The sequence below is a fragment of the Dermacentor variabilis genome, chromosome 2 (genome assembly GCF_050947875.1).
Source record: "Dermacentor variabilis isolate Ectoservices chromosome 2, ASM5094787v1, whole genome shotgun sequence".
In the NCBI taxonomy this organism is placed as follows: Eukaryota; Metazoa; Arthropoda; class Arachnida; order Ixodida; family Ixodidae; genus Dermacentor; species Dermacentor variabilis.
In genome coordinates this window covers 34832668-34857893 of record NC_134569.1, presented here as the reverse complement: position 1 = coordinate 34857893, position 25226 = coordinate 34832668, and the positions used below count along the sequence as shown (strand labels likewise).

At 47.6% G+C, this 25226-nt stretch overlaps 1 protein-coding gene across 1 annotated transcript in view; it reads left to right on the top strand.

The window, feature by feature from the left end:
- Positions 1-24458, top strand: part of LOC142571625 (zwei Ig domain protein zig-8-like) — a 262564-nt gene extending 238106 nt beyond the window's left edge. The window contains exons 3-5 of the mRNA XM_075680134.1: positions 2715-2925; positions 14379-14675; positions 24321-24458. Of these exons, the coding sequence (XP_075536249.1) occupies positions 2715-2925; positions 14379-14675; positions 24321-24457 (645 nt within the window). The 3' untranslated portion in view covers position 24458. The remainder of the gene's footprint in view (positions 1-2714; positions 2926-14378; positions 14676-24320) is intronic.
- The last annotated feature ends 768 nt before the right edge of the window (positions 24459-25226 follow it).

Here is a 25226-nt window from a genome sequence, read left to right as displayed (position 1 = left end):
TTAAACAACAGCATAGTGGATCACTGCCACACAAACAGCAGTAGGACGATATCTTTTCCGCCGAAGAGGTACACCCCGAACTCAATGACCGCTGCACCCGCGGTCCCGATGGCATCACCAACAAGCTCCTGCACAACCTGGATGACCTCTCCGTCATTTACCTCACCAACACAATCAACGAAGTACGGAAGAAAGGCGAACTACCCGACGCCTGCAAACTCGCCCACGCGATCTTCATTCCCAAACTGGGCAAGGCGCCTAGCCTAGATCACCTCCTCTCGATCTCGCTGAAGTCTTGCGTGGGTGATGTGGCCGAACACGCTGTCCTCAACAGGATCGATCGGTACTTCAAGGACCACAAATGCCTCCCACATCACATGATCGGCTTGCGACCCGGGTTTTCTGCACAAGACGTCATATTATTCCTGAAGCATCAGATTCTTGACGGAGGAAATACTCGGGACACCCGTGCCATACTCGGTGTCGATTTGGAAAAGGCATCACGCACTCGTTCATCCTAAAGGCGATCACGGACCTCGAGCTCGGGCGTCGGTTCTGTGACTTTGTCCGCTCCTTCCTTAGCCAACGCAAGGCCGTCCTACGCGCAGGAGACCTTGTGACGGAAGCAGTCGAGCTCGGACAGCGAGGTACCCTCCAGGGATCAGTCCCCTCACCGACACTTTCCAATCTCGTGATGATCGAGCTCTCCGAACGACCCTCCCGAAGATTTACGGGCCAAACTACACCAATTACGCCGACGACATAACCATCTGGTGCTCCGCAGTGTCGGATGGCTTCATAAAATCCGCCCCACAGGAGGTCGTCGAACGCGCCGAGCCCCATCTCGGTCTCAAGTGCTCCCCCACCAAGGCGGTACTTATGCTGTATTCGTCCAAAGGCCGGGGTGCCAGGATCAGAGGGTGGAAACCCCCGCCGAACGCAGCATCATTCTCCGCACCAGGGATGGCCGTATCGTCCCCAAGGTAGACGCAATCAGGGTCCTGGGCATGATCATCGATATCCGCGGAACCAACACCCAAACAGCGCAGAAGCTCACGACCAAGACGGAGAACGCCATACGACTCGTACGCAGAGTAGCTAACTGTCACCACGGCCTCAAAGAAGACTGCCTGCTACGTGTTGTACATGCGTTTGCTCTCTGCCACTTCGCATACGTCGCTGCTATGCACAATTGACTACGTTCTGAGCGAAATAAACTCAACGCCCTCATTCGAAAGGTAGGGAAATGAGCCTTCCGCCTTCCGATCACCACTTCCACGCAGAAACTCCTCGAGCTCGGCGTGCACAACACGCTAGACGAGATCGGCGAGGTTCAGTAGCGAACGCGGGTGATCCGACTCACGATCACCAAGGCAGGCTGCCACATTCTGCGCTAGCTCGGCTTCTCCTCGACGACTCGGGATCCACCAAAGTTTACGCCGGTTCCCCACGAGACCCGATACTTCATCGCGATCGCTCCTATTTCACACAACGCACATCGTGACCCAAACAGACGCAAGCACCTTGCCCGGGAGACCGCCCTTCTTCAGCGCACAGACATGAAAGCGGATGACGTCACGTTCGTGGGCGCTACCGCCTACCGCAAAAACCAAGCCTTCGCCGCAGTCGCGGTCTGATCCACACAGCGGACCCTCAACTCCGCCACGATCTTCACCCAAGACCCCGAATTGGTGGAGCAAGGAGCCATAGGCCTTGCCGTGCCCGAAGGCAAATGGCAAGTGATCTACAGCGACTCCAAACCGGCCATAAAGCCCGTCTCGCTCGGGCGCCCTGACCAACCTCAACGAGATAGCCCACGACGCAGCGTGCGCGCTTACGGACCGTGCCGTCCCCGGACAACCCCATCTCGTCGAGCTAAACCGAGACGTGCTTATTACTTACAGCAAAATTACAAAAGACTTCTGCTTGGGGCGCCGCATCTTTTGGCCACCGCTCCCCAAACTTAACAGGCCGCAGGCGCTAACACTGCGCTTATACAGACGCACATGTACCCATACCCCGCCAAATTACACTTTTTCTATCGCGACGCGTAGCCCAGCGACACGTGCCCCTCGTACGGCAACACTGCAACGCTCGCACACATGATCTGGCGGTGTAGAAACGCTATTCCCGACTCTACCTCGGACAAGTGAGAGAAGTCCCTCAGAAGCTCACTACTCGCCGACCAGCAATGGGCCGTTCAGTAGGCCTGCGAAGCAGCCGCCAGGTACTCCCTGTCGATCCCTACGTGGGAGACGTCCGCTACGCGCTAAGCGCGTCCTGCAGGACAATAATAGTTTTACAGTCCAGTACCCTGGCATTGGTATATTGGCATTTACCTATCTTTTTTTTACTTTTGCTATGACTCGGCTTATGAATTTTATTGAATTTGATGTTCTTTAGCTTTTCTTCAAGTAAACTTAAATTTAATCGCTTTTAGTTATATTGTCATGTATTCGTATTAGCATGTCCATTAAGTACCAAAGCTTGTGATTGATTGATTGATTGCTTGTTTGTGCGTGTTTGATTGATTGATTGATTGATTGATTGATTGATTGATTGATTGATTGATTGATTGATCACTGTACAAGCTCAGTATAACGTATGACACCTTGCATGCGCAGCTCACCTGATATCTTCAACTTTCGTTAAACTCACTTCACCTGTGCTTCTACCGGCTGACACTGTGTCGCCACAATTCTGATGCTGCGCAGGTGCTGTGGATACGCAGGCGGGACTACAACGTGCTTACCGTAGGCCTAGACACATACACGGCTGACGACCGCTTTCAGGCGGTTCATCTGGAGCGCTCTTCCGACTGGGCGCTGCAAGTTCGCTACGTGCAGCTTTCGGACCAGGGTCTTTACGAATGCCAAGTCTCCTCAGATCCAAAGATCAGCTATTTCGTCAACCTCACTGTCCTGGGTAAGTACTCGGGAACGCTCGTGTAACATTCATTTGGAGGTACATCATAGTGACAGCCAAGTCGCTTTGATATGCCGGAAAGAGACCAAATTATTATCTGAAATTTTATGCCCACGATGACTGACTTTATCACGACGCAGTTAGCCTCCTGTTTCGGGTTCGAACTGGCTCTGCACGCACACAAGCTTCGTTATTTAAGACGGGACGCTTTAATTTATTCGTGAGTTACATGGTAAGTTAAGAGGGTCGAAGAACCCTTCCTCTGGATAAGTCTGCCTTTCGAGGAGAAAATAGGCTGCTTTAGAGCCTGTAAGGAGAGGTCCACCCCGTTCTGGCTTAGAAGACGTAGTATTCCCTAAATGTCCCAGAATTACCAGGAAAGTAATCGTTCGCCTTCTGATTCTTCGTCTCCGAAGCAGTTATTTCGTTAATATTTGGTGAATATCGGCGTTACGTGAGAGCTACTGAGGTGGAACAGCAGCGGGCAAAAGAAGCCATGTTATCTCTGCCTGTCTCAACCACTATCACCTTTTACCACGATCACCAGCAGACGCTGCAGCAAACTAGGACTCTACGGTATACTGACAGGCGCCTACCCCGCGCATTGATTGATTAGTTTATTACTCTAGTGAGGTTCACATTCTACAACGCCCAGCATCTACATCTCTCTCTTAGAACCACCTTAAGGTATACTGGTAGCTGAGCAAATTTACAAGGAAGAAACCTTTTTGATTAGATGCGCTACTCACAGGCGTGAAAAGGAATTTGAGTATTACTGCAGTTATTTCATTCAACTGGTCACAGTGGAAGATCGCGGACCTACACTGCCTTTTCGAACTTCCTTTTTTTAATGCTAATCAAAGTGCGTTAGCATGTGCTTCATGCGCAGCTATTTGTGAGCATGGCGTCCTCTGAAGCAACGCTTTTCGTAACCATTCATAACTTGCTACTAACTCGAATATATACCTCATATCTTTTTTCTCATTCCCATTCCCCAGCGCAGGCGATCTACCCGGATAAGTGCCATTTAACCTCCCTGCCTCTCATTTATCCTTTTCTTTCTCACGCTCACTAGTTCCTCCATTTATTTCCGATCTCTAATCTTCACAAACCTATCTATTTCTACGCTTATGAGTGCAATTCATACCAGCAGCCATATTTGTATGGGCTTTTGACAGTGTCTTTTCTTCTCGTTATCTTTGTTGTTGTTTTCATTATGTTCCCTACTTATTAAATCCAGATATCCGGTTTTATCTACGGCGCAATTTCTCCCTTTTCACATTTACTAAAGGAAGAGATGAAGAAGTACAAACAAAAAAGCTTTTATCTTGTCATCACATTTCTTGTAGTAAGATGACACTTCATTCGGTCGCCTAAGATTAAAAAGAAAGAAGTAAAAAAGAGAGGTGGCCTAAATTTCTCTCGTCTCTTCTGTGTTGCCTCGCCTAATCTTCCAAGGCCTATCGACTGCCTTGACCTCTCCTGCCGCTCTTGTTATATCTTTTAAGGCTATTTCGCAATAGCGACACATGCGGGTTCTCGGCCTGCTAGGCTCCGCCAGGGAGCAGCCGGGCGCTGGTCACAGCCCAATTGACGCTGCCTCCATTAAACGGGATCCCTATCCCGCGAGCAGCCTGGGGCTCTTCCTCGGGCCTTGCGCGACGAACTGGAGATACGGACAAACACGGAACACGGGTGAAGAGAAAACAAGAAAAAGAAGAACGCAGGAGCGCCGAGGGCCAAGACACGAGGAAAACGCAGCTGGCGAGTGGTTCTCGGGGCAACACACGGAACCTGCACGCTATCGAGACCCAATGAAAACAAAGGCCCCAGCCCGGTTCATTAGCAATATTGCTCCCCACCCCCATTTTTTCTCTCTAGAACCCGGATAACCCGTTCCTTTTGTCCCGCGGCAATGCCTGCTTGTCGACGGACTTAGTTGGTGGCCGGAGGCCCGTGCCCAATGCCCTGTCGCTCGCTTTCTTTATTATGTACCCTGGCCCTTGATAATTTGACCCAACCTTTGTCATTTCTGTAGTCGTCGGGAGCCCCACGATGGCCGCTGACATTAACGGAATCATAAGAACACCCACAGTCCCCCCCCCCCCCCGCCCACCCCTCGTTTGGCAATCGGGAGACCTATGCATCTGTTAATAGGCTTCCGACCTTCGCTTCGCTCGAATGGACGTCGTTCCTTCACCCGGAAGCCAGCCTCGAGAGCGCATGCCGCAGTCATTACGATGCATCGGAACGTTGTCACCGAAACGATTGCTGCACGCATGTGCCTTTAAAGAAATGCTGCGAGGCAAGCTTGCCAGTTGCACAGCAGGAGGAAGACGAAGGGGAGTTATTCTCGTTGTGTAGGTTGTTGGGTTGTACCCAGGGTTGAAGCTCGTAGCGTAATAAATTATATGCCAGGCACGTTCGCACCGTGTTACGGCCGTGTTAAGCTTCGATCGCAACGTATATTACGGGAGACCGGTCTCTATTGCGGGAGATAATGCGCTTGGCTAGGAAGTCGTCAAGCTATGCGGGAGTAATTTTTCACTTCTATTGTGCAAAGAAGAGAGTTGTTTAGCCCTCGGTGTTGTTGCGGCAGCATGTTCGTACCTGCTTCCGGTCCTATATTGGCACAGGCTAATCAGCTTATTGAGAAGATCGAAATAGTGGCTTATTTTGCAAGTCCACCCTTTGCTCTGGTACAAATATAGCCCGCATGTCAAATGAGCAGGCAATAAAAAGCTGAAAGAGTTGGATCTGCAGTCAAAAGACAACAACTCCTGATAAAGACCGGGCTGACGCTGTTTTAAAGGCCTCTGTGTCAGGCAATATTCCGAGTTATTTCAAAGGGCTTGTAACGTAGATAGGGGCGCGGCAGAGACGAGCCGTACCGACATTCGCTGGAAAACTTTTTTATCCTCACATTCTTCCCTCGCATGCTTATATATCGTCTTTTTCATGCGCCCTCTCTTATTGCAGGCCACCGCCTAGCGGTGGCCACGACATAGTGCCTAGTCCACCCCCCCCCCCTTCATAATGGGAAACGTCCTTCGGTGGTTCAAACCAAGGTCAATTCATATGGTTGCGAAGACGAGGCTCAGGTGCGGTTTCAAACCAATGAGCAGCGACATCAATTACGGTCAAGCGATTGAAGCGCGACTACATATCGCGGACAAAACACTAATTGATGAAAAATATGCATCCAATCGTCACCAATAGGACTGTTTGAAAAAGCACGCAAAATGTCATTAGAATAGGAAAATGTGAAGTTACAGGCTGTTTATTTCCATCCGCGGATAATTATGAGTACGAAATAGTGCAGCTTTTCTGAAGTTTGCTTGTGGCGGTTGGTGCTGTGATATGCAGAGATTGTATTACCGCATTTAACACTCCGATGTCGTCAAAATTCTCATGCGTAGCCATAAAAAATAATGGGAATATATATAGTATTAACCATATGAGATTTGATTAACAAATTTATGTTCTGAGTACCACAGAATGTCCTGAGTACCACAGAAGAACTACAGCTGCCATGCGTGCTGTGTCAGGGAAGATAAAGTCTAGTTTTTGTGAATTATTTCAATCTAATGTTGATTTATCTTTATACCGAAATAACATATGTGTGTTGGCACTACGGACAAGTGAATATGGTACTAAGTTCAAAATCTGGGTGAGCTTATTGCTTCGAATTCATGCAAAATTCTCAAGGCTCACCAGTACAATACGTGCCGTTATAGAACGAGGCTTACAAATACAGAAGGGTACATTACGATTAGATACAGAGAAATATATTCAACAAAAGTGGACACTCCCACTCAAGCCAGCGGCCGAATTGGCTGTAGCGGATGGGATTGACACCTCCCGCTTTCGGTTTTGGCGCGCGCGTTTTAAACGCTAGCTAGCACGCGTTACGCCTGCTGCGCTAATCGGCTTTTCTTTTTTTTTCTTTTCTGCTACTTAACCGCGCCGTGTCTTAGTGCGGAATCGTTTATTTAATTGAAATGATTGCGCACGAGCTTTACCAGCCCGCATCGAATCTGTGCCACGTGCAATTTCATAAGGTAGACATGAAACGCCTTTAAATAAGAGAATGTTTATTTCGCTATATATAAATGCTCGTTCCGGGCTTTTTGTGCCTTCATCCAACGTTGTTACCGCCAGGTAAGCAGCAGTAGTTCCCGTACGAAACTCCACCGGACGGCATCAGTTTAAAAACAAATTACAAGCATGTGTCATTTTGGTCTTTAAATGTTACAGGAATGCTGCGTCTAGAGGCGAAGAGTGTGAAAGTGGTGAATGCGCGGCATTACAAACCAGAGCAATTTGCTTCCACATACACATGGTGTAGAAAATAACCAACTCCTCCCAAACAATTGCATAAAATATGAAAATATCTGTTTTCCAAGCATTTCTCATTGCCGGGCATTATTTCCCGCACTTTAAGAGCACAAATACACGGGCGACTGCGCGTTTACAAAACAACTTGGCCTCAGCCACACGATGGTGCGCTAAATAAAATGAGGTAGCCACGACATAGGCTCTCAGCCAGACCACGCTAGACGCTCGCAGAATGCCTTTTACTCGCACTAAAGACCAAATTCATGGGTGCAAAGATTGTTCTCAGTCGTTCAGAAGACAGAATTTCCGAGTTCTTGATTTTTGAGCTTTCCGGCGTTATTTTTTGCGCATTCTGCCTGCGCAAACAACACATTCCCTTGTTATCACTGTAGGTAATCGCTCGTCGTGTTTTCGACAAGCGTAAGTACCGAAAGAAGGTACATGTTGCCGGGCCACAGCGAGCGTCACAAACTTGTCGCACTAAAATTCGGTACACGCCAAACTAACTGCAACCACGGCCGAGCTGCTTTTTGCTAACTCGTCACAACGCCGGGCGCGGCGAGCGGGCCTCAAAGGTATCCCATAAAGTAACGAAATAACAATAATGTTGGGGGTCAGAGAATGCGTCACGAACTTGTCCCAGTAAGATTCACTACACGCGAAACTAAGTGCGTCACACGGCCGAGCTGCTTTTCGCTAACTGTGTCACAAAGCCGGATGCGGCGAGCGTGTCCAAAAACAACCGAAATAAGTTAAAGTAATGTTGGGGCCCATAGAAAGCATCGTAAACATCTCCCAGTACGAGTCATTACCTGAAATTGCGCCAGGATGGCTGAGCTGTTTTTCGCTAATTGCGTCACAAGTCTATGTTCCGGGCCGTAAAAGCCTAAATTGCTTGAAATGCGTTGTAGACTCTAAAAAAATTTCTCACCCTGCCGTAGTCCAATAGTGCAGTGGCGCCTGGTCGAAGTGCAGAGAGAGAGAGAGAGAGAGAGAGAGAGAGAGAGAGAGAGAGAGAGAGAGAAAGGCAAAGGAAAGACAGGGAGCTTAACCAGAGATTATCTCCGGTTGGCTACCCTATACTGGGGGAGGGGCAAGGGGATGCGAGAGGTGAGAGAGAGAAGGATTAAAAAGAAGAAAAAGAAGAAAAAACTACACACACGCACGTACACACAAACTGTTGCTGTGGGCACTGTCACGCAGCTAGCAAAGGCGTTCCTAGTGTTATGCAGTGTCACCGTACAATCCTGCGTCACACAGTGAAGTCATAATCTGTCAGAAAGTCCAGTGTCATTTAAATACCGCAGCAGCGCCTTCATAGCCGATCGCGCTGATGTTCGCGCAGGCGAGTTTCCAAAGATCTTGTTTTCTGTCATTGGGCGCTTGTCCAGTTTGTCTAGGGTGGCTGAGAGGACTGCTCTTTGCGGGTTGAAACTGGAGCACTGACAAAGAAGGCGCGCGATTGTTTCATTGCACCCGCAGAAGTCACAAAGTGGGCTGTTGGACATTCCGATAAGAAAGGAGTACGCATTTGAAAATGCTACTCCAAGCCATTGACGAATTAGAAGGGTGCAGCCGCGTCGTGGAACCTCGGGCGGAATACGGAGTTGTAAATTAGGGTCCAGGGTATGAAGGCGTGCACTTGTGAAATCGGATGAATTCCATTGAGCTAATGTCAGGTCATGTGCAAGTATGGCAAGTTTTTTCGCTGCGTCGGCTCTCGAAAGAGGAATGGCAACGCAGTTGACGCCGTCATGGGCAGATCGGGCAGCTGCGTCTGCTCGATCATTGCCATGTATGCCACAGTGACTAGGCAACCACTGATATATGATATCGTGTCCTTCGTCAACTATGCGATGGTATACTTCGCTGATCTCTGCGACGAGCTGTTCATATGATCCATGGCGCAGTGCTGAGAGCACACTCTGTAGGGCTGCCTTGGAATCACAGAAGACTGACCATGCATGGGGTGGTTCCTCCTGAATGAAATGAAGAGCCGCACGCAAGGCTATCAGTTCAGCAGCTGTCGTTGATGATACATGTGATGTTTTAGCTGTATTTTGACGGATCTTGTTGGTATCACCACAGCAGCAGCTGAACTTGCAGATGTAAACGTGTACGCGGCCACTGTGCACCTCATATGGAGAAGTGCAGAAGGAATGCAATATTACGCCGGGAGCTCAAGAAACCAGGTTACATCCAAAAAAGAGGTACGGGTCGCCGAACAGGTGAATCCTCACATGTGCGACCGGCCTCGCTCGCTTCAGTGGCGTGTCTGGCACATGACGCATGCATATGGCGCGTCTGGTGTGCCACTAGCTTGTTGCTAGGTTCAGTTATATAAATTAATTTATACGCAATACTCTTTAGTTTTAGCAATACAAAAAAAAATGTTGTCTAAGTTAATTTCACATTCTTTTTTTTTCGATGCTCGCGTCATCTAACGCATGAAATTAAAACAAGGCGTGACATGTTTCCTGTTGGCAGTTCTGTCGCGAAGTCGTAGCGAATATTCTCAATTACATACACTTCATTTGTACTGTTGTGTGCTTTGCATATACGATGTGATGTGAGCTGGCGCAGTAGACGACTTGGCGCAACAAGCCTCGAACGTTAAACGGTTAAACGTAGATTATTTTTCCACCGCGAAGTTGATCGCACGAAATGTAGATGGCGCTACCGTGTCCCCACTAGCCGCCATTGCAGGACGTATGGGCTTCTATGGCAGCTTCGCTAGCGTGCGTACATATACTTTGATGCAAATGATGGGTTAAGGCGGGCACCCAAAGCAGAAGCTGAGGCGTACGGTGGGTTCCCGATTGCACATTCGGAACTTTAGCAGTGGTGAAGGTCCGGGAAGGTGACGTAATTGATTGCGGGAGATGGACGACAGCAAGGTAGGCCGGTTCAACACGGTCTAAGGCGATCACTTCTGCCCGGCCATTCACGTCAATTGTGACGTGCTGTGGGCTGCGCCAGAGTACTTTGTAGGGGCCTGCGTAGGGCTGTTCGAGTGACTTGCGGACGCCACCACATCGGACGATAACGTGCAGGAGCCGCAGATGCGGCGGATATCTGTAGTACATTCTAATATGTACGTCCTTCGGCGCTGTTCTCCGGCTGTGTGCGTGCTTCCGTCCGACTTCAGTGATGGAAGACCAAACGTGAAAAGTTTGGGATCAGTGACGATGTAAAAGTTGGACCCTTCGGCCAAACGAGCGATAGTGTTGTTCTGTAGGCGTTAGCTTGCGAGAATAAAACCAAATGGGTTGCAAACCTTGCTCACTGCGCTGATGTACCTCGGCGCCCACAGCGGAGTCGGACACAACCATTGCAAGGCAAAGGCACGAGTTCATTTTCGGGTAGACAAAGAGTGTAGCTCGACTGAGCGCATCCTTGATCTTCTGGAAGGCACACAGTGATTCATCTGTCCACATCTCCTCCGCTGGCTTCAAAGATGCGGCCAGTAGGTCGTACAAAGGCTGCAAGATGTGTGCACAGTGCGTTATGAAAGGTCGGTTTCAAAATGCCTGAAGCGTCGGCTGTATGCCCCGGGAAAGGCATTGCCGACACACCAAATTTGCACTGCCCGGCGTTGATGACAAGCCCTGAACACTCGAAACGCTAAAATCTAAACGCTTGAAGAGAAGCAAGAGGTGATCGTGACGTGATGAGAAGGTCGTCGAGGTACGCATGGCAGAAGCCCAGACCACGCAGCATTTCGTTTATGAAGCGTTGAAACCTTTGAGCGGCGCCGAACGGCATCCGTAGAAACTTGCAAAACTCTTAAAGTTGTCACAATTGCGCTCTTTGGAATATATTTTGGTGCCACAACAATCTGGATGGTCCGTGTCTACGGTCTGCAATCACCAGGCGTAGATTTTGGCATCAGGTGAAGTACCGTGGACCAAGAACTACTCGAAGGTCGAATGATGCAAGCTAGTTGAGTGATGCCAAGCATAAGCTGAAACTTGTTCTGTGATTTGCAATGTTCTTCAGGATTCAGGCGACGCGGATGGGCGGGCGTGCACCGGCGGGCCTTCGGCTTAAATGTAATGCAGAACTTGGTGCTTGACTGCTTTCTTGTCATACGCTGGCCGAGTGAAACTGAGAAGTTCACGCAGCATGTCCGCTATAGGAAACTGGCTTGGGGAAAGCAAAACTGTCAGGTTTATGTAAGACACCACTGAATGCTCGCCTTTTGCCCTGAGGTGCGTGGTGGCGTCGTGAAGGCATTGTTGGAAGAGACTTTAATTGCGGGCGGACGACGTCCGCCAGCATGCAATGACTTCAATGCTTGAAGTGGCGGAAGAAATCTGGTGCAATGATGGCATGCTTGATGTCGGTGACAGTGAAAAGCCAGTGGAATGCACGGCGAAGGTCTAAGTCTAGAGTCAATGACCACTCGCTGTATGTCGCTATGCGGCAATTGTTGATAGCCTGTAGTGGTGAAGTCGGCGGGCCTCTGCAGTAGACTGGTGTGGCCGGTATGACGCTAATTTCGTCACTTGCATCCATCAGGAAACGAGCACCATTGTCGCGGTCGGAAACAAAGAAAAATTGGCGGCTCGCCGCAGAGGCTGAGGCACTTGCTGCCGCCAGTGCCAGGCCCTGTCGTTTCCCGCCCAAAAGCTAGGGGGAATGCAGTTGTGGGCATCTTCAAAGAAGCGACAATGGTACCAACATACCATGGGGAACCGGGACTTATCCAGAAGGCGACGACGGTCGCCCTATGTGCGGCGTCGACGAGAACGGGTTTGCAGGTTGGCTACGGCGTCAGCAAGGTGGGACAGTTCAGCGCGAAGCTCGGCTACAGGATCCCTAGCTTGTGCGTAGATGGCTGATATGGAAAATGTTGGAACTTCCATGATTTGATCCACTAAGTCTGCCATCTTCCTAATTTCAAGATCTTCTGAGGTAACGAGCACCAGGCGAACGTTGACGGGCAAGCGGCTGAAAAAAAAATTCGGCAGAGACACTTAAGACTGCTTACGTGTAGGAATGCGAAAGGAGTGCAGTGCCTTTGGTCAAATGCCTTTTCCCGCTCGTTCCTTGTCCGCGCAAGCTCTCGCCTCGCGCCTTGGTAAGGCCAAATCAAAACGCACCAATCAAAACGCATCTTAATGCGCTCGCCTGCCCGCGAGGAGTTCACAACTGAAAGGACCGCTCAGCGGCGTTCGATCGGTCATTAACGCTTTTTATTTTATACGCTCATTTTATGTACTAATGACGGAGCGCCACCTCCTCTCCATTACCTGCGCCGTCACGTGCCCAATGACGCGCGCGCTAGGCCACATCTTTAGTCAACCATAACCGTGGAGCCGCTGTGCTGTATTGGGATGTCCTTCAAAGGAAATTGAAGAAGGACCTTTAAATAGAAGCACACGGCATAAAATTTCTCCCGGTTCCAGGAAATAGCGTCCTGTATTATGCACTTATGCTTTTCAGTCTTTATAGCATATGGAGGTCACGCATGGATATCCAAAACGCTGATCCCCAAGCACGATCGGTTAACGCTCATTTCGTTGAGAATGTCACGAAGCTCAGAGATGTGCTGAAACACCAAGGCGCTGAAGAGGAAGTGATACAAATATTGTATGCCCTTACACAGTTGAAAGTTCATAAGTAAATGCAATTAGTCTTATACAGGCTGGCGGATGTTTTGTTAAATATGGAAACTAATAAAATAATAAAAGAGAAAAAGCCGCCATTGGGTCGCGAGGCGTGCTAGTCTCGCACTGCAGAGGCCCGGGCTCGACTTCCTCCCAGACCAAAATTTACGAAATTTTCTTTTCAAAGCCATCGATTTACTTTGCCTACGGGAACCTCCATGAGAAATTTGACGTCAATGGGAGCATTCTTGAGCATTCTCTTTGCAACATCGGCAATTTTGGCACCATCGCACGATAGCGATGCCAACGAGGCCAGATTTTCGCTTAATGGGGCAGCATGTAATGGTTTCGCATTAAAAACTGACGAAAAATAGAGGTGTCGGTGGTGCTTACCTTTTCACATAGCCTGCGCTGGAAGGGGCGCAGGAATTGCGTGGGCGTGTGGCTGCCGAGCTATTCAGCCGCCAGAAGTCGTCGCAGGTTCTTGTGCCCTGAAAGTGGAATCGGCCGAATCAATGCATCCTTCAGCGTTGTGTTAGGAGGCTCGAGCGGTGATGTGGCGTGAGGTCACGAATTTCGGTGATGACGTCTGCAGGCAAGTTGGGGACGATATGAAAGTAATGCGTCTATTCAGAAGAACTTGGCTGCGCTCGACTGGGCCAGAAGTACAGCTCAACCCGAAGTGGGTAGTTGTGAAAGGCGCGTTACCGGCAGGTTCCATGTCGTCGTTCCTTGCCCCAGGCTAACGAAGGTGTGTTCGGCCCAGTCACCACTTTAGCGTGGACAGGGACGAGGCAGAGCCGAGTCATACCGTCGTTTGTTGGAAACACTTCTTTATCCTCACACTCTTCGCTCGCGCACTTATAAATCGCCTTAATCATGTGCGCTTACTTATCGTAGACCGCCGCCTAGCGGTGGCCACTGCAAGCTGCGCTGAATTTTTATAGCTAAGCTTTGTTTGCCATACACCTTTCATCGACATCCTTTCATCACGAGGCGTCACACATCGCCTTCGCCGTCCCGACATTGCTGCGTCGACATCTCAGAGTGCTCATCCGGCCGATTTAGTGTTTACACTCTGGCATAGCTTGTGAACACTGCAGTGAAGAAACATAAACATTGCATGCGATTAAACTCATGTCATGTGTTATGCATACACAATCACGGCATGAGATAACATTTCGCTTGGAATTAAAACAAACACACTTGTACACACCATGTTTGGTTGTCTAGCATTTCCTTTAACCACTTCAATAAAGCATCATTTCACATACATTCCCACACGTGCGTTAGATCTGCAGACATGTTTTTAATGCTCTTTTGCGGCAAATCTGTCTAGTATTGTATCTCGAAGCCAAACAATTTTTTTCGCGGATTAGATTTTTTCAGTGATTCTGAAGCGTCATGGGTCATGTGTCAAAATGATTTGTGTTTCCATGTGTTCACAACGAAGATACTTGTAACTGCTCCAACCATTCATCTTGGCTCCCGACCTTCCCGCAGTGGCAAAAGCGGTCATCGAAGGTGGTCCAGACCTCTTCATCCGCACGGGCAGCTCCATCAACCTGACCTGCGAGATAAGCCGGAGCCCTGAGCCGCCGCATTTTGTGTTCTGGTACCACAATGACCGCATGATCAACTATGTGTCAGCCAAAGGAGAGATCACTCTGCACAAAGGTGGCCCCGACAGAACCATCAGCCGACTGTACATCCGCAAGGCTGTCTCACTCGATTCGGGGAACTATACCTGCGACCCGGCCAACGCCGAGCCCGTATCCATCAGCGTCCACGTCGTGAACGGTGAGGGAATGCCTTGATGTTGTTCGCAAACTCTCCTGTAGGGTGACAGCGACAATCATTCATTTGCGTGCCTACTTAACTGCTATAAGGTGGTTAAAATACATTTTCGACTAAGCATCTGTGAAGCCCCAATTTCTATAATAAAACAATTCACTACCTTGAAACTGGTTCTAGGTATCACCTATGTATCGATGAAATTTAACTCAGTGTTCCAAAAGACCGTCTATTTTTTGAACGAAAGTACGCGCAGGAATCGGATGCTTCTTTACTCGAACGCCATGCGTGTCAACAAATTATGCCCTCCTTCAAAGCAATGGATGGCGTACTGCCAACACGGGAGATATGGCAATGAACAGATGAACGAGCCAACAAAAATTATTCGCTGACACATAAAAGAAAGTTGATGGAAGGATCTGTAGATATTTCAACCAATATTAGCCTTTTCTTGCTAAGTACTCGCCCGGGTCGAAGTTTTCTCTTTTTTTTTCTGCTTGCTAATCTATTCGTCTTAGCTCTGTAAGCTAAGTACCAAATGGTCCATTCTGCGATGCTTCGTGAGATCTCAGAGCGATGTAATGTCTACGAAGTGAGCAGCGGATTCTGCACCTTGTACACTCCCAAAAATATGCGTTCTTAGCAACCTACGCAGCCACATAGTGCAGTCTGTGCAGCAATCGTCATCACCTCGCCAAGAAGTGGAAAATCATGCAGGCGAGATTCTGATCCCAGTGATAGTTGTTGTGGTCGCACAAGCCAGGTCCCTATTTTCCTTAAGACGAGAATGGCTACAAGTTACAAATTTTATGAAAGCATTTAAGCGTGGAGTACTTTTTCGCCGATTCGTGCACGCGTTGGAGCAATGAGATCTCAGCTCGAGTCATTGTGAAACTAAAATAAAACAAGAAATAATACAGGCTTTTTACTTAATAATTCATGATTTCTTTTCTTAATGTGGCTTTTCTCTTCACTTTAGAATGTAATTTCGCTTTACTACATTTTCCTTTATAAGTCCTAGAAGTTGGCTTGCTGGTTGCCATTTAAAATAATTCATCAGATTCCACTCAGTATGAAGCTGGCCTGTAGGTTTGTTGGATAACAAGGGGAAGGGAGGGGGGGGGGCAGGGACAGTTGCCTTGTTGATCATGACACAAACGAATGTTGAACATTCCACGAACAGAGGACCAGGCAACAACCACTGGAATACTAGTCTCGCTAGTGCGTCGTCGTACCTTTGAACAACGTAGTGTCATTAGTTTCGAGACGGCGTCCTTTTTCCGCCTAATTAGTCTCAGATGCCGTGTGTCATGACTTGCAGGATGCTAGTGGTTGCAGTCATATCAGACACCTCTGTTCAGTAGTCAGTGATTTATGTATCGGGGCTGACATATTCAGCTTTCAGTAAACTTCCCTTCCTTTTTCGGTCTCTCTTTGCTGCGTAACCCCAATTCTTGACGGATGCGTCAAGGTGCATAGGTATTCGAGCGATGATGCAAGACGAGTTGGCGAGCAGAGCATCTACGGTGGGTCCAAATAAAGGAGTATTTAGTGCTTACACTACAATACCTCCGTGTATAGGTTAAGCAAGTGTAACGGGTCACTGTTATTTGAATTGGCAAAGTTCCTGCTACGCGCGCATTGCATGTGGTACACGTGTCATCGTGCGCATGTAATGCATGTCAGTGTCGCACCGACCAGTGGCATGCATTCACAATGGCGTTCCCCATTCACAATGGCGTTAAGAGGAAGCTTTAGCTCGGGCCCAACTCCGACGCGGCCTATTCAAATACATGTAAAAACGCAATAACGTTTTTCTGAGATGACCCCTGGACCGATTTTGATGAAATTTGTCGCATCTGAAAGAGAAAGTTAAAATCTAGTGACTGTTGGAAGCGGAATTTCGATTTAGGGCTTGAATTTTCATAAACGATTTTCAAATATTTGACCGTTTGAAAAAAATAGAAGCACGAAGTTTACAGATTCATAGCTCTGCATCAAGAACCGATATCGCGGTTCTGTAAACGGCATCCATTAGATCATTCAAAGCGGACAAATTCAGTGTGTCATTTTACATCTTACGTGAATTTGTTACGTTGGCTACAACGGTTTTGCAAAAGTTGTATTTCTCTATGATTAAATTTTTTTTATATTCATGTGTAACATATCAATTTTGTCCGCTTTAGATGCACTATTAGATGCAATTCACAGAATTCTATTATCACTTTTAGTGGTTAAGTTACAGAGTTGTAAACTTGATAGTTCCGTCTTTTGAAAATTTTCGATTTTTGCCAATTTTAAATAAAAAATTGACAATCTAACTCAAAAATTCGAAACCAACAGTCACTAGATTTTAAGTTTGTCTTTTAAATGCAACAAACCTCGTCAAATTTGGTGCAGTGGTTGCCGAGAGAAACGAATTCTCCTTTTACATGTATTTAGATAGGAGCACTTGAGCTAAAGCTTCCTCTTAAAAAGCGTATTGTGCCTACCAGTTTGGAGGCCACTGCTACTTCCGCTCTGGCTATTTTTCTATTCGATTCCACATCTCACATTTCGACTTGTACTCTACGCGGCTGCAGCAAAATGAACCAAAGAGAGCCAACTTTGTAGAGGCGACAAAAGACCATGCGTCTTCTCAGCTCATGGCAATCGGTTCCCGCTTATGTGTACGCTGTGTGAGTACGACATTTAGCGATGACTCAAACATCCATTTGATATTTTCTTTAAAAATATCTCCGGAGCATAAAAATAACGGAAGTTATCACCATGAAAAACATTAAAGGATGGATTGAAACAAAACCGACGACGCGGCAAAAGTCCAAATTAAACGGGATAATACTGAAGTTTAGAGTAGTCTAAATGTTATAATTGGGGTGTTTTTTTAACGGTAGAAAAATGATCCTACGAATATATCTAGTAAAAGGAAGAAAGAACTACGACGCAGCCACATTTGAAACAAAAAGGTATTTATACGATACGGAAATGCGAATTACCGCAGGCTCTGGCCTGGTCTTAGCTTCTATAGTTTATTTTCTAGAAGGAACTGTGTTTCTTCCACAGCCTGCTTCCTGCCCTCATCAATATGTTATTAGGTACACCTCATTGTTCTAGTGCGGTCATTAAACAAATAGGGAGATAACGGTTTTACCACGGCCACCTACGTTTTTGTTTTTCTGGTCTCCGGCAAGAGCCGAAAACGATTCGTGGCGGTACAGCGAACAGTGGAGATAACGAAACGAAATTAACTGAATTTATGGCGAGATGAGAACCTAACCAGTTCCTGGGGCCCACACGCACAAGACATTCTCAACGCAGTTTCTCTTCTGATGTTCCTTCTCGGAGACAGAGATATGCGTCTTGGAGTTCTTAATGAGGCCTCGGAAAGGAAGCACCTTTTATACGTAAAAGAGGTCTCCCTCTTGTGGAGGACTTTCTCGTCTTGCTAAGGTAAAAAGTGAAAACTGTCTGATTGGCTCTGATATTCATAGTTATTGACTCCGAAAGCATATTTTCATGTCGCCGTTCTGTGACTTGCATGTCTGAAGGTTAGCATTGCTGACTATGGTGTCGGGTTTCGCGGAGCGATAAGGAGAAAACCATACTAGGAGCAGGCGCTTTTGCCATATTGCTGTTTTGTCTCTTCGCTTCTTACCGCTGCTCTGGACATGACTGTTCCCACGTTTACGAATGCTGGGCCGTCACCTGTTACACAGTACAGCATTTGCTGCAGCCGGTGGACTCCAGTCTACCGCAACCCCGTTCCGGCCGCCGGCATCGGGAGCGAGAACTTGTCACTCGTAAAACGCTTCCAAGGCTCTTTCCCGCGCGCCTTGTGGCTCGGACGGACAGAGTCACATAAGGGTGCGCGTTATTGCTTTCCCTCATCGCTGCATTTCCACAGTGCTCGACTACTTGGTTGCGCGCCTGCTCACGCGTCTATTCGCACAACTCTCCACTACTCTCCGAGCGTCGGCATTGAATTGCTGATATTTCGCGAATCTAAATGGCTCTTACGGAGGGCGAGGGGAAAGACACAGGGGCGCGAGGAAAGAAAAGGGAGCGATGCCCCGCGTGTAGTGGCGCTTTGCACAGGCGTCACTAGCGATATGCTGTACCACGCCCTCCCCCCCCCCCCCCCTCCAACCCCCAGCCCACCCCCGCTCACTTCCTTCTTTTCTCGTCAGTCTCGCGCGCTGTGAGGCGTTATGGAACGTGCTGCCTCTCGTTCCACTGCATGGACCCGAATATCGACCGCCTTGGGCTCACTTTATTTTTTTTTTCGCCGTCGTGGAAGGCCGCTTTCCCGACAGCATCGCTTTTTATTAAATTTTACTCGGATTCATTCTGTACCTTTTCTATTGTTCCTCTTATTTATTTATTTTGCGTGTTATGCACGACATCCTGTGAATTGCGGCGCAGCTTTTTCATTTTCTGATTACTTCTTTTTCCCGCCGTAAGTGAAAACAGAATGCCGGAGAACGGCACGCGAGAGCGATGGCGGGGCCACTTGCAGCGCTGAACGGGAGGGAAGATAGGGTACTGATGCAAATCCAATCGCCTGCAGGATGTATACCTTTATAATACTCGTCGTATTGAAAGTGCAAGTTCATCTCCTGCAACCTGACTGCGCTCGCGCGAAAGACTATACAGGGAAAGACGATGGCTGGGCAACACTGGAGTGGGAGTACATTTAATCGTGCTTCAGAAAACGACTCCAGCGAATGTTTTCTCTTCCCGATTCATTCCCGTAACACAGTTCATTGGCGCTGAGTATCGGAAGGCGCTGTTCTTGCGCGGAAGTATTGTATGTTCACGCGACAAAGTTGTGAAACTTTCTTATTGCCGACGGCAGCTTCAACAACACCGAACGAGTACGTGGTGTATTATCGCCAGGTATACACTTTCGACGCCAGTGATATGATTTGCAAATACACGGCCCTCTTTATTTCTAGCTACTTAGTCTGTAAGGTTTCTCCCTTGCCTTGCATAAGATTGAGGCTAATTGAATATGCTATTCTTGCGCATAAACTAATCATACAGGGACCCTTTTTGAAAGCGCTTGAGATGAAAACAAGTATGGAAAACATAAGTTACTCAGTATACCTTCCATTGCCACTCTGTAAATAATCTTTTTGTCTATTCATTGTGCGCGTGTTCCTAATTAGCCTTCGCGAAGGTAGTATGCATAGCTTTAGTCCGGTTAGGTCAATATTTAGTAGCGTAATACCTAATGAAATTTTGTTGCGAGCAAATGGTTGGGGACGCTTCTAGGCTGCGGCCCAATGGTTTATTTATTTATTTATTTATTTATTTATTTATTAGTACTTTCAAGGTCCGAATACAATTAAGAGGGTAGCCGCACAGCAGAATAACGAGAGAAAATTTCTTGTTATAGAATATTGCGCGAAAACTGAGCGCATACATTGCGTGAGAACAGATGGTGTCGTGCATGAACTTGATTCATCGCAAAAGCGATTTCAGTCCTCCGAACTCTGTGGGATAAGTGAGTGCCGCAAGCCTTTGTGCGACATATGTCAATCCCGATAGTATAATGTGATCTATGCGTAAAGAAATGTAAGAGGTTGTAAAAGCACATTGAAATGGCGCGATGGTATTGATAACGTATATTGTAAAATAGAGAAAGCCTGCACTGTTTACGATGGGATACACGTAAGGGCAGTTCAAGGGCGCTTTCCGTGAACGCGACACTTGCTGAGTCATTGCTTGTAATGAATCTGGCGAACATTATTCTGAACAAGTTCGAATGTAGTAACAAGTGCATTAGAAAATAGATTCCATATAGAAGCTTCGTATTCCAGTTTAATTCTGACAATAGTGCTTTCAAGTAAAACTTAGACTGTCAATTGGATGTGACGAATTAGAAATGTGTCTTCAGGCATGTCGTTCACTCCACAGCCATCTGTTCAAACATGTCATCACATACTCTGGCTCCCCTGTATTAGCCCCGAGAACGAACTATAGGGGCGCTGCGAGCGCCGCTCGCGTGACGTCAGGGCAAGGACTCGCGCCTGTCGTCTGCTACAGTTCGGGCGTTGTCCGAGCGCTTTCTGCGGTGTTTTCGTTTGTTCGCTCTCGTTCTCTCTGCTTGTGTACTTATGGTGGTCGTCTCAAATATATTTTTACGACGTCTTCCTTTGCGAACATTTATTCAAAGAGCTAATTTCTTAGCCAACACTGCAGCTCTCAAAGGCAACGAAACAGTGCCAGCCGAAGAAGCGCGAAACAGCCTATTGCGGGTTTTTCATGCGCGGATGGACAATATCAAAAAAATAGCATACAGGAATCCAGTCATGATACCATACCTGCCGCAGTGCAACAAGTATGTCACAAACGCTGTCTATATATGACTTCTACAACAGTTACGTTGATTTTAATCCGCTAAAACAGGTTTGCTCACGACGAGTAGTTCATGGTATAATATAGAATTTTTGGATTTCTTCACAGAAACGCTCAGCAGTAACACGGGGACTTAAACTAATACTGGAGTTTAGATTCTACAAACACCACTTGCTTCTTTAACTGCTTGTCAACATTAGGCGGTTCTTCCCGTGCTTATTTTAAGCGGCGGAAATTTGAAGTGACGTTAATGAAGGATTACAGCTATTTACAGAATACAAATAGGAATGTACCACTATATATTTCCTTTTCCGTGATACACGTTCAACTCACTTGAGAAATTTACTGGTGGTTGTTGCTTGAGGAATATACATGACGAATCTGTTTGGCGAACTGAGACAGCCTGCTCGGCCCAATTTTTTTATATTGAAGTATGCCTGTTGGACCGCATGGCTATAGCCAGAAAGAAGTCGAAGCGTCAATCATTAGTAGTATGGTACATATGGAAGATATCGAAATTCCCCGGTGGAGGGTCAGAAATGAAGTGAAAGTATATATGCAAGGCTTGTGGTGCTTTCGTTATGAATGTTTGCGATTGGATTGGAGCAAACTTTATTTAGCCTGCAGTTGGGCAAGGTTCTCTTTCATGTACCGACGAAGCGAATCGTTATCCGTTTGTATAATTAAAGAACGCTTGATCGAGACATGGTGAGACAGAAGGTGCTTGAATTTTCCTTTTCTAGGCAATCTAAGCTGCGCTGTAGTAGCTCGAGAATACTTTAGTCATTCCAGTTGGCGCTGTAAAAAATGATTTATGGTTTCAATTCGAAGTTGTAGTGAACTTATGGGTTTCGCGAACATAGCGTGCCTCGCCATACCGACAGCCGATTGCTACCGTTCAATGATCTGGGGTGTGCCATATTGTCGATAAAGGCTACTGAGGGCCACTATGAAACATTTCATCACTTTCAATTGATTGGCTCTCGATCTTAACTACAAAACTTTTCTCTCAAGTGATTGCTACTATGGTGTTTGTGAATTAACTATGTAAATACTCTACATATCATGACGCGCCGTCGTGTTAGCAACCATGAGCAATTCGTTTTTTGGAGGCCTGTTTCAGAGGAGGATGAAAGTAGCACCAAACTTTTTCATAAGAAATGCGCGCCTATTTTTTTACTCATTAATGAATGGCCATATTTGAATAGAACAACACACCCGAGTAATAAGAATCACGATGACAGCTTCGCTGGGCAGTGTCTTTCTAACATCGGATAAAATACTGACGCAAATTACCAAGATTTTTCTTCCATGTAAAATGCAATGTCCCTCATAGCTAAATACTAAAGGAATGTTAAATGTTTAGCGAGGCATCATACACAACTTCGCGTGTTGAATTTGCAGACATTGTTTTTACGCAAAATTTACGGATAGACACGGCGCATATGTGCGCTGCAAAACCAGTAGACCCCTTTAATGCTACATAGCTTGCGATATCCAAGCCGCAAAGTTTCTCGACTCACGCGCTTTTGAAGAAAAAACTGTGGTTAAGGCATGGCAGCTGAAAGAAGCCGTCGTATCCTTCAATACGTACGGCTCGAGCCACCCGTACCCCAAGCATACACGAAGGAAACGAGAGCGCGCGGCAGCCGAGCGAGCCGGAGCGAGCGGCGTCCTGGCCGTGACGTCACTCGCGAGAGGGCGCCACTCCTAATTCTCGCGGCTAATAGGGACAGACTCTCCGAGCGTCGTCAACAATACGACGCGGTGTTTAACGTTAACAGGGGTGTCGTATGGTGAAACGTGACCAGAGTACCTTCACAGCAAACTCAAAGCACGTAGTGTATGTCACTTTTAAAGCGAAGATTTCTTTGCGAAGTCCCCTAGACTTTTCTGACCGTGGCTGCTGGGTGCTGCTGCTATTGTCATGCCAAATAGCTCTCGCGGAGTACAACACTAATATAAGCAACCAGCCTGTAAACAGTCATTTGAAATATTCAATTTTTTTTGGAAGCAGGCAGCTGGCCAATAAAACTTCGTATGCTACCAGAAGGCATCAAACCTGCCGGTTTGTTTCTACTTTTCGTACAGGTGTGCCGGTTACCACCTCCCTCATGTACTGTGATGGGTTAGGATCGTCAAGTTGCAAAGCGTGTGACGCGAGGAAGATGGAGGAGACGGTGCATGATGAGCAAACACGCAATTATATTAGACGGCACGTAAACACGAAGAATATCTTATACTAGACCCACACATACAAGGTTGTTCGTAAATAGAAAAAATGTAGTCTCACGAGGTTGCGGTTAAGTCCGGAGTGTGGTGAGACGTAGAGTCCTTGAGGTGGAACACTCGCTCGTCAAGTGATGACCGGCGTGGAAGAGCAGACGCAGCAGCATGGGGCAGGAAGAGGTGGACGGCCCACAGCTCCGTAGACAAGAACAGGCCACTCAGTCGCCCGGTCACCCGAACCTCGCGCGTAGAAGCTGGTTCCAAGATGCCGGCAGGCCGACCTGATGCCTCGTGCAAGGCAACGACCCGAGACGCTCCTCGTCTCGATGACGGACGCTCGCTCTCCCGAACCTCGCGCGTAGATGTGGGTTCGAGGCTGCAGCAGGCCGTTCCGAGGTCTCGTGCCGTGCAACGACCCGAGGCGTTCCCTGTCCCGAAGACGGACGCCCGGTCAAGTGAACCTCACCGGTAGATGTGGGTTCCGTAGGCCCGGTGACCCTAGTCGTGCCGGCGTTCCAACGATCCCCGTTGCGCGAGCCCCTTCTCATGCGCTGCACGAGCCTCCCTTGTCTTTCTTTTCCTCTTGTTGAGGACGGCCGCAATGTCGTCTGCTCTTGCGCTCGGTACTTTGTGTGTACTTCTTCACATGTACGTAATCACACAATAAAACGACAAACGGTACCTATATATCCTCATTGCAACTTGTGAACGCCTTCAAGCGTGTGATTTTATTATTAAAGCAAAACTTTCTACGCCTTCTTTCCGTGTGTTTAGTGCCGGTTTTTCGGCGAGTAGCGTGTTCTGATTCTAGAGACGGTGCAACAGTAAAGCTTACATGATCCTGGGGTCAGCGTAATCTGCGGTGGCGTTGGTCACGGGGGTAGCGTGCGAGTTGTCTTCACGTCTTGCCGGTCAGGCAATACTATGAAACGTGTTGGCAGAAGATGACCAGTTTTAGAACATTTAATTAACCACTTCACGAAAGCTTCACCCCACTTAGATTCTAGCCAGTGCGTTGGATCTGCAACATCTTTAAAGGTATCTTTTCCTTGTTTTTTGCAGGCGAGAAGCCAGCGGCAATGCAGCATGACGGGAAGCCTCTCTCGTCGTCGAGCCCTCCGGAAGTAGCAACGGTGCTCACTCAGTTCGGTGTCCTCCTTGCCCTCTGCCTCGCGACTGCGTGTGCCAGGCTGAGGTAACAGAGTTCGGCCCTCTTTACCCACCGAGCGTCGGAGCCGCAGCGTCGACAGCGCGCGCAACAATCGTCCACAAAAGCTTGTTCTTGTGAAGCGAACACTGCGATCCTCTGAATCGAAAGTGACATCCACGGAGAATACACGGATGTTTACGCACTAAGGACTGCCTGTCAGAGGACATTGTCAACAAGGCGACACAGACTCGTGAGAAACACTCGTGCACATCACTCATCGCTGATGTTTTTTCTTCGCAGTTGCTATCTCGTTTCTTTCTTCTCCTTTATTTTTTTTCTTATCACTTGAGGGCTTGTTTTCTTTGGACTTTGCCGCGAGGGTGCAAGTGACTCAAATGACTGTTCGTGATACTCGATGTATGTTACATAGAAGTTAAGCTTGAGAACTATAATAGTGTATAATAGAAAAAAAAATCAACAACGTAGGAGAGGCCAAATAACGCATACGAGATGCTAAAACGGACGGCGTGCAGCGACAGTTCAGCAAAATCGACACAGGAAAGATCTGCAGTCGAGAAACTCCAAACTTGAAGCCCGCGGCAACTTGTGGACCTGAGCAAAACACAGAATTCCAATACTTCGTTAAGACCTACATTCAGCCACTACTTCAATGGTGCATTGGTGAGTATGCCAGAAGAAGGTTTACCTAGCCGTGTTAAAGGTAAAAACGTAAGATAAGGCGCAAGTTTCAATGACATATCCGCACAGGGAGACCGAGCAAATAGGTTTTTCGAAGCAGACGTGCTTCGCATCGCCTT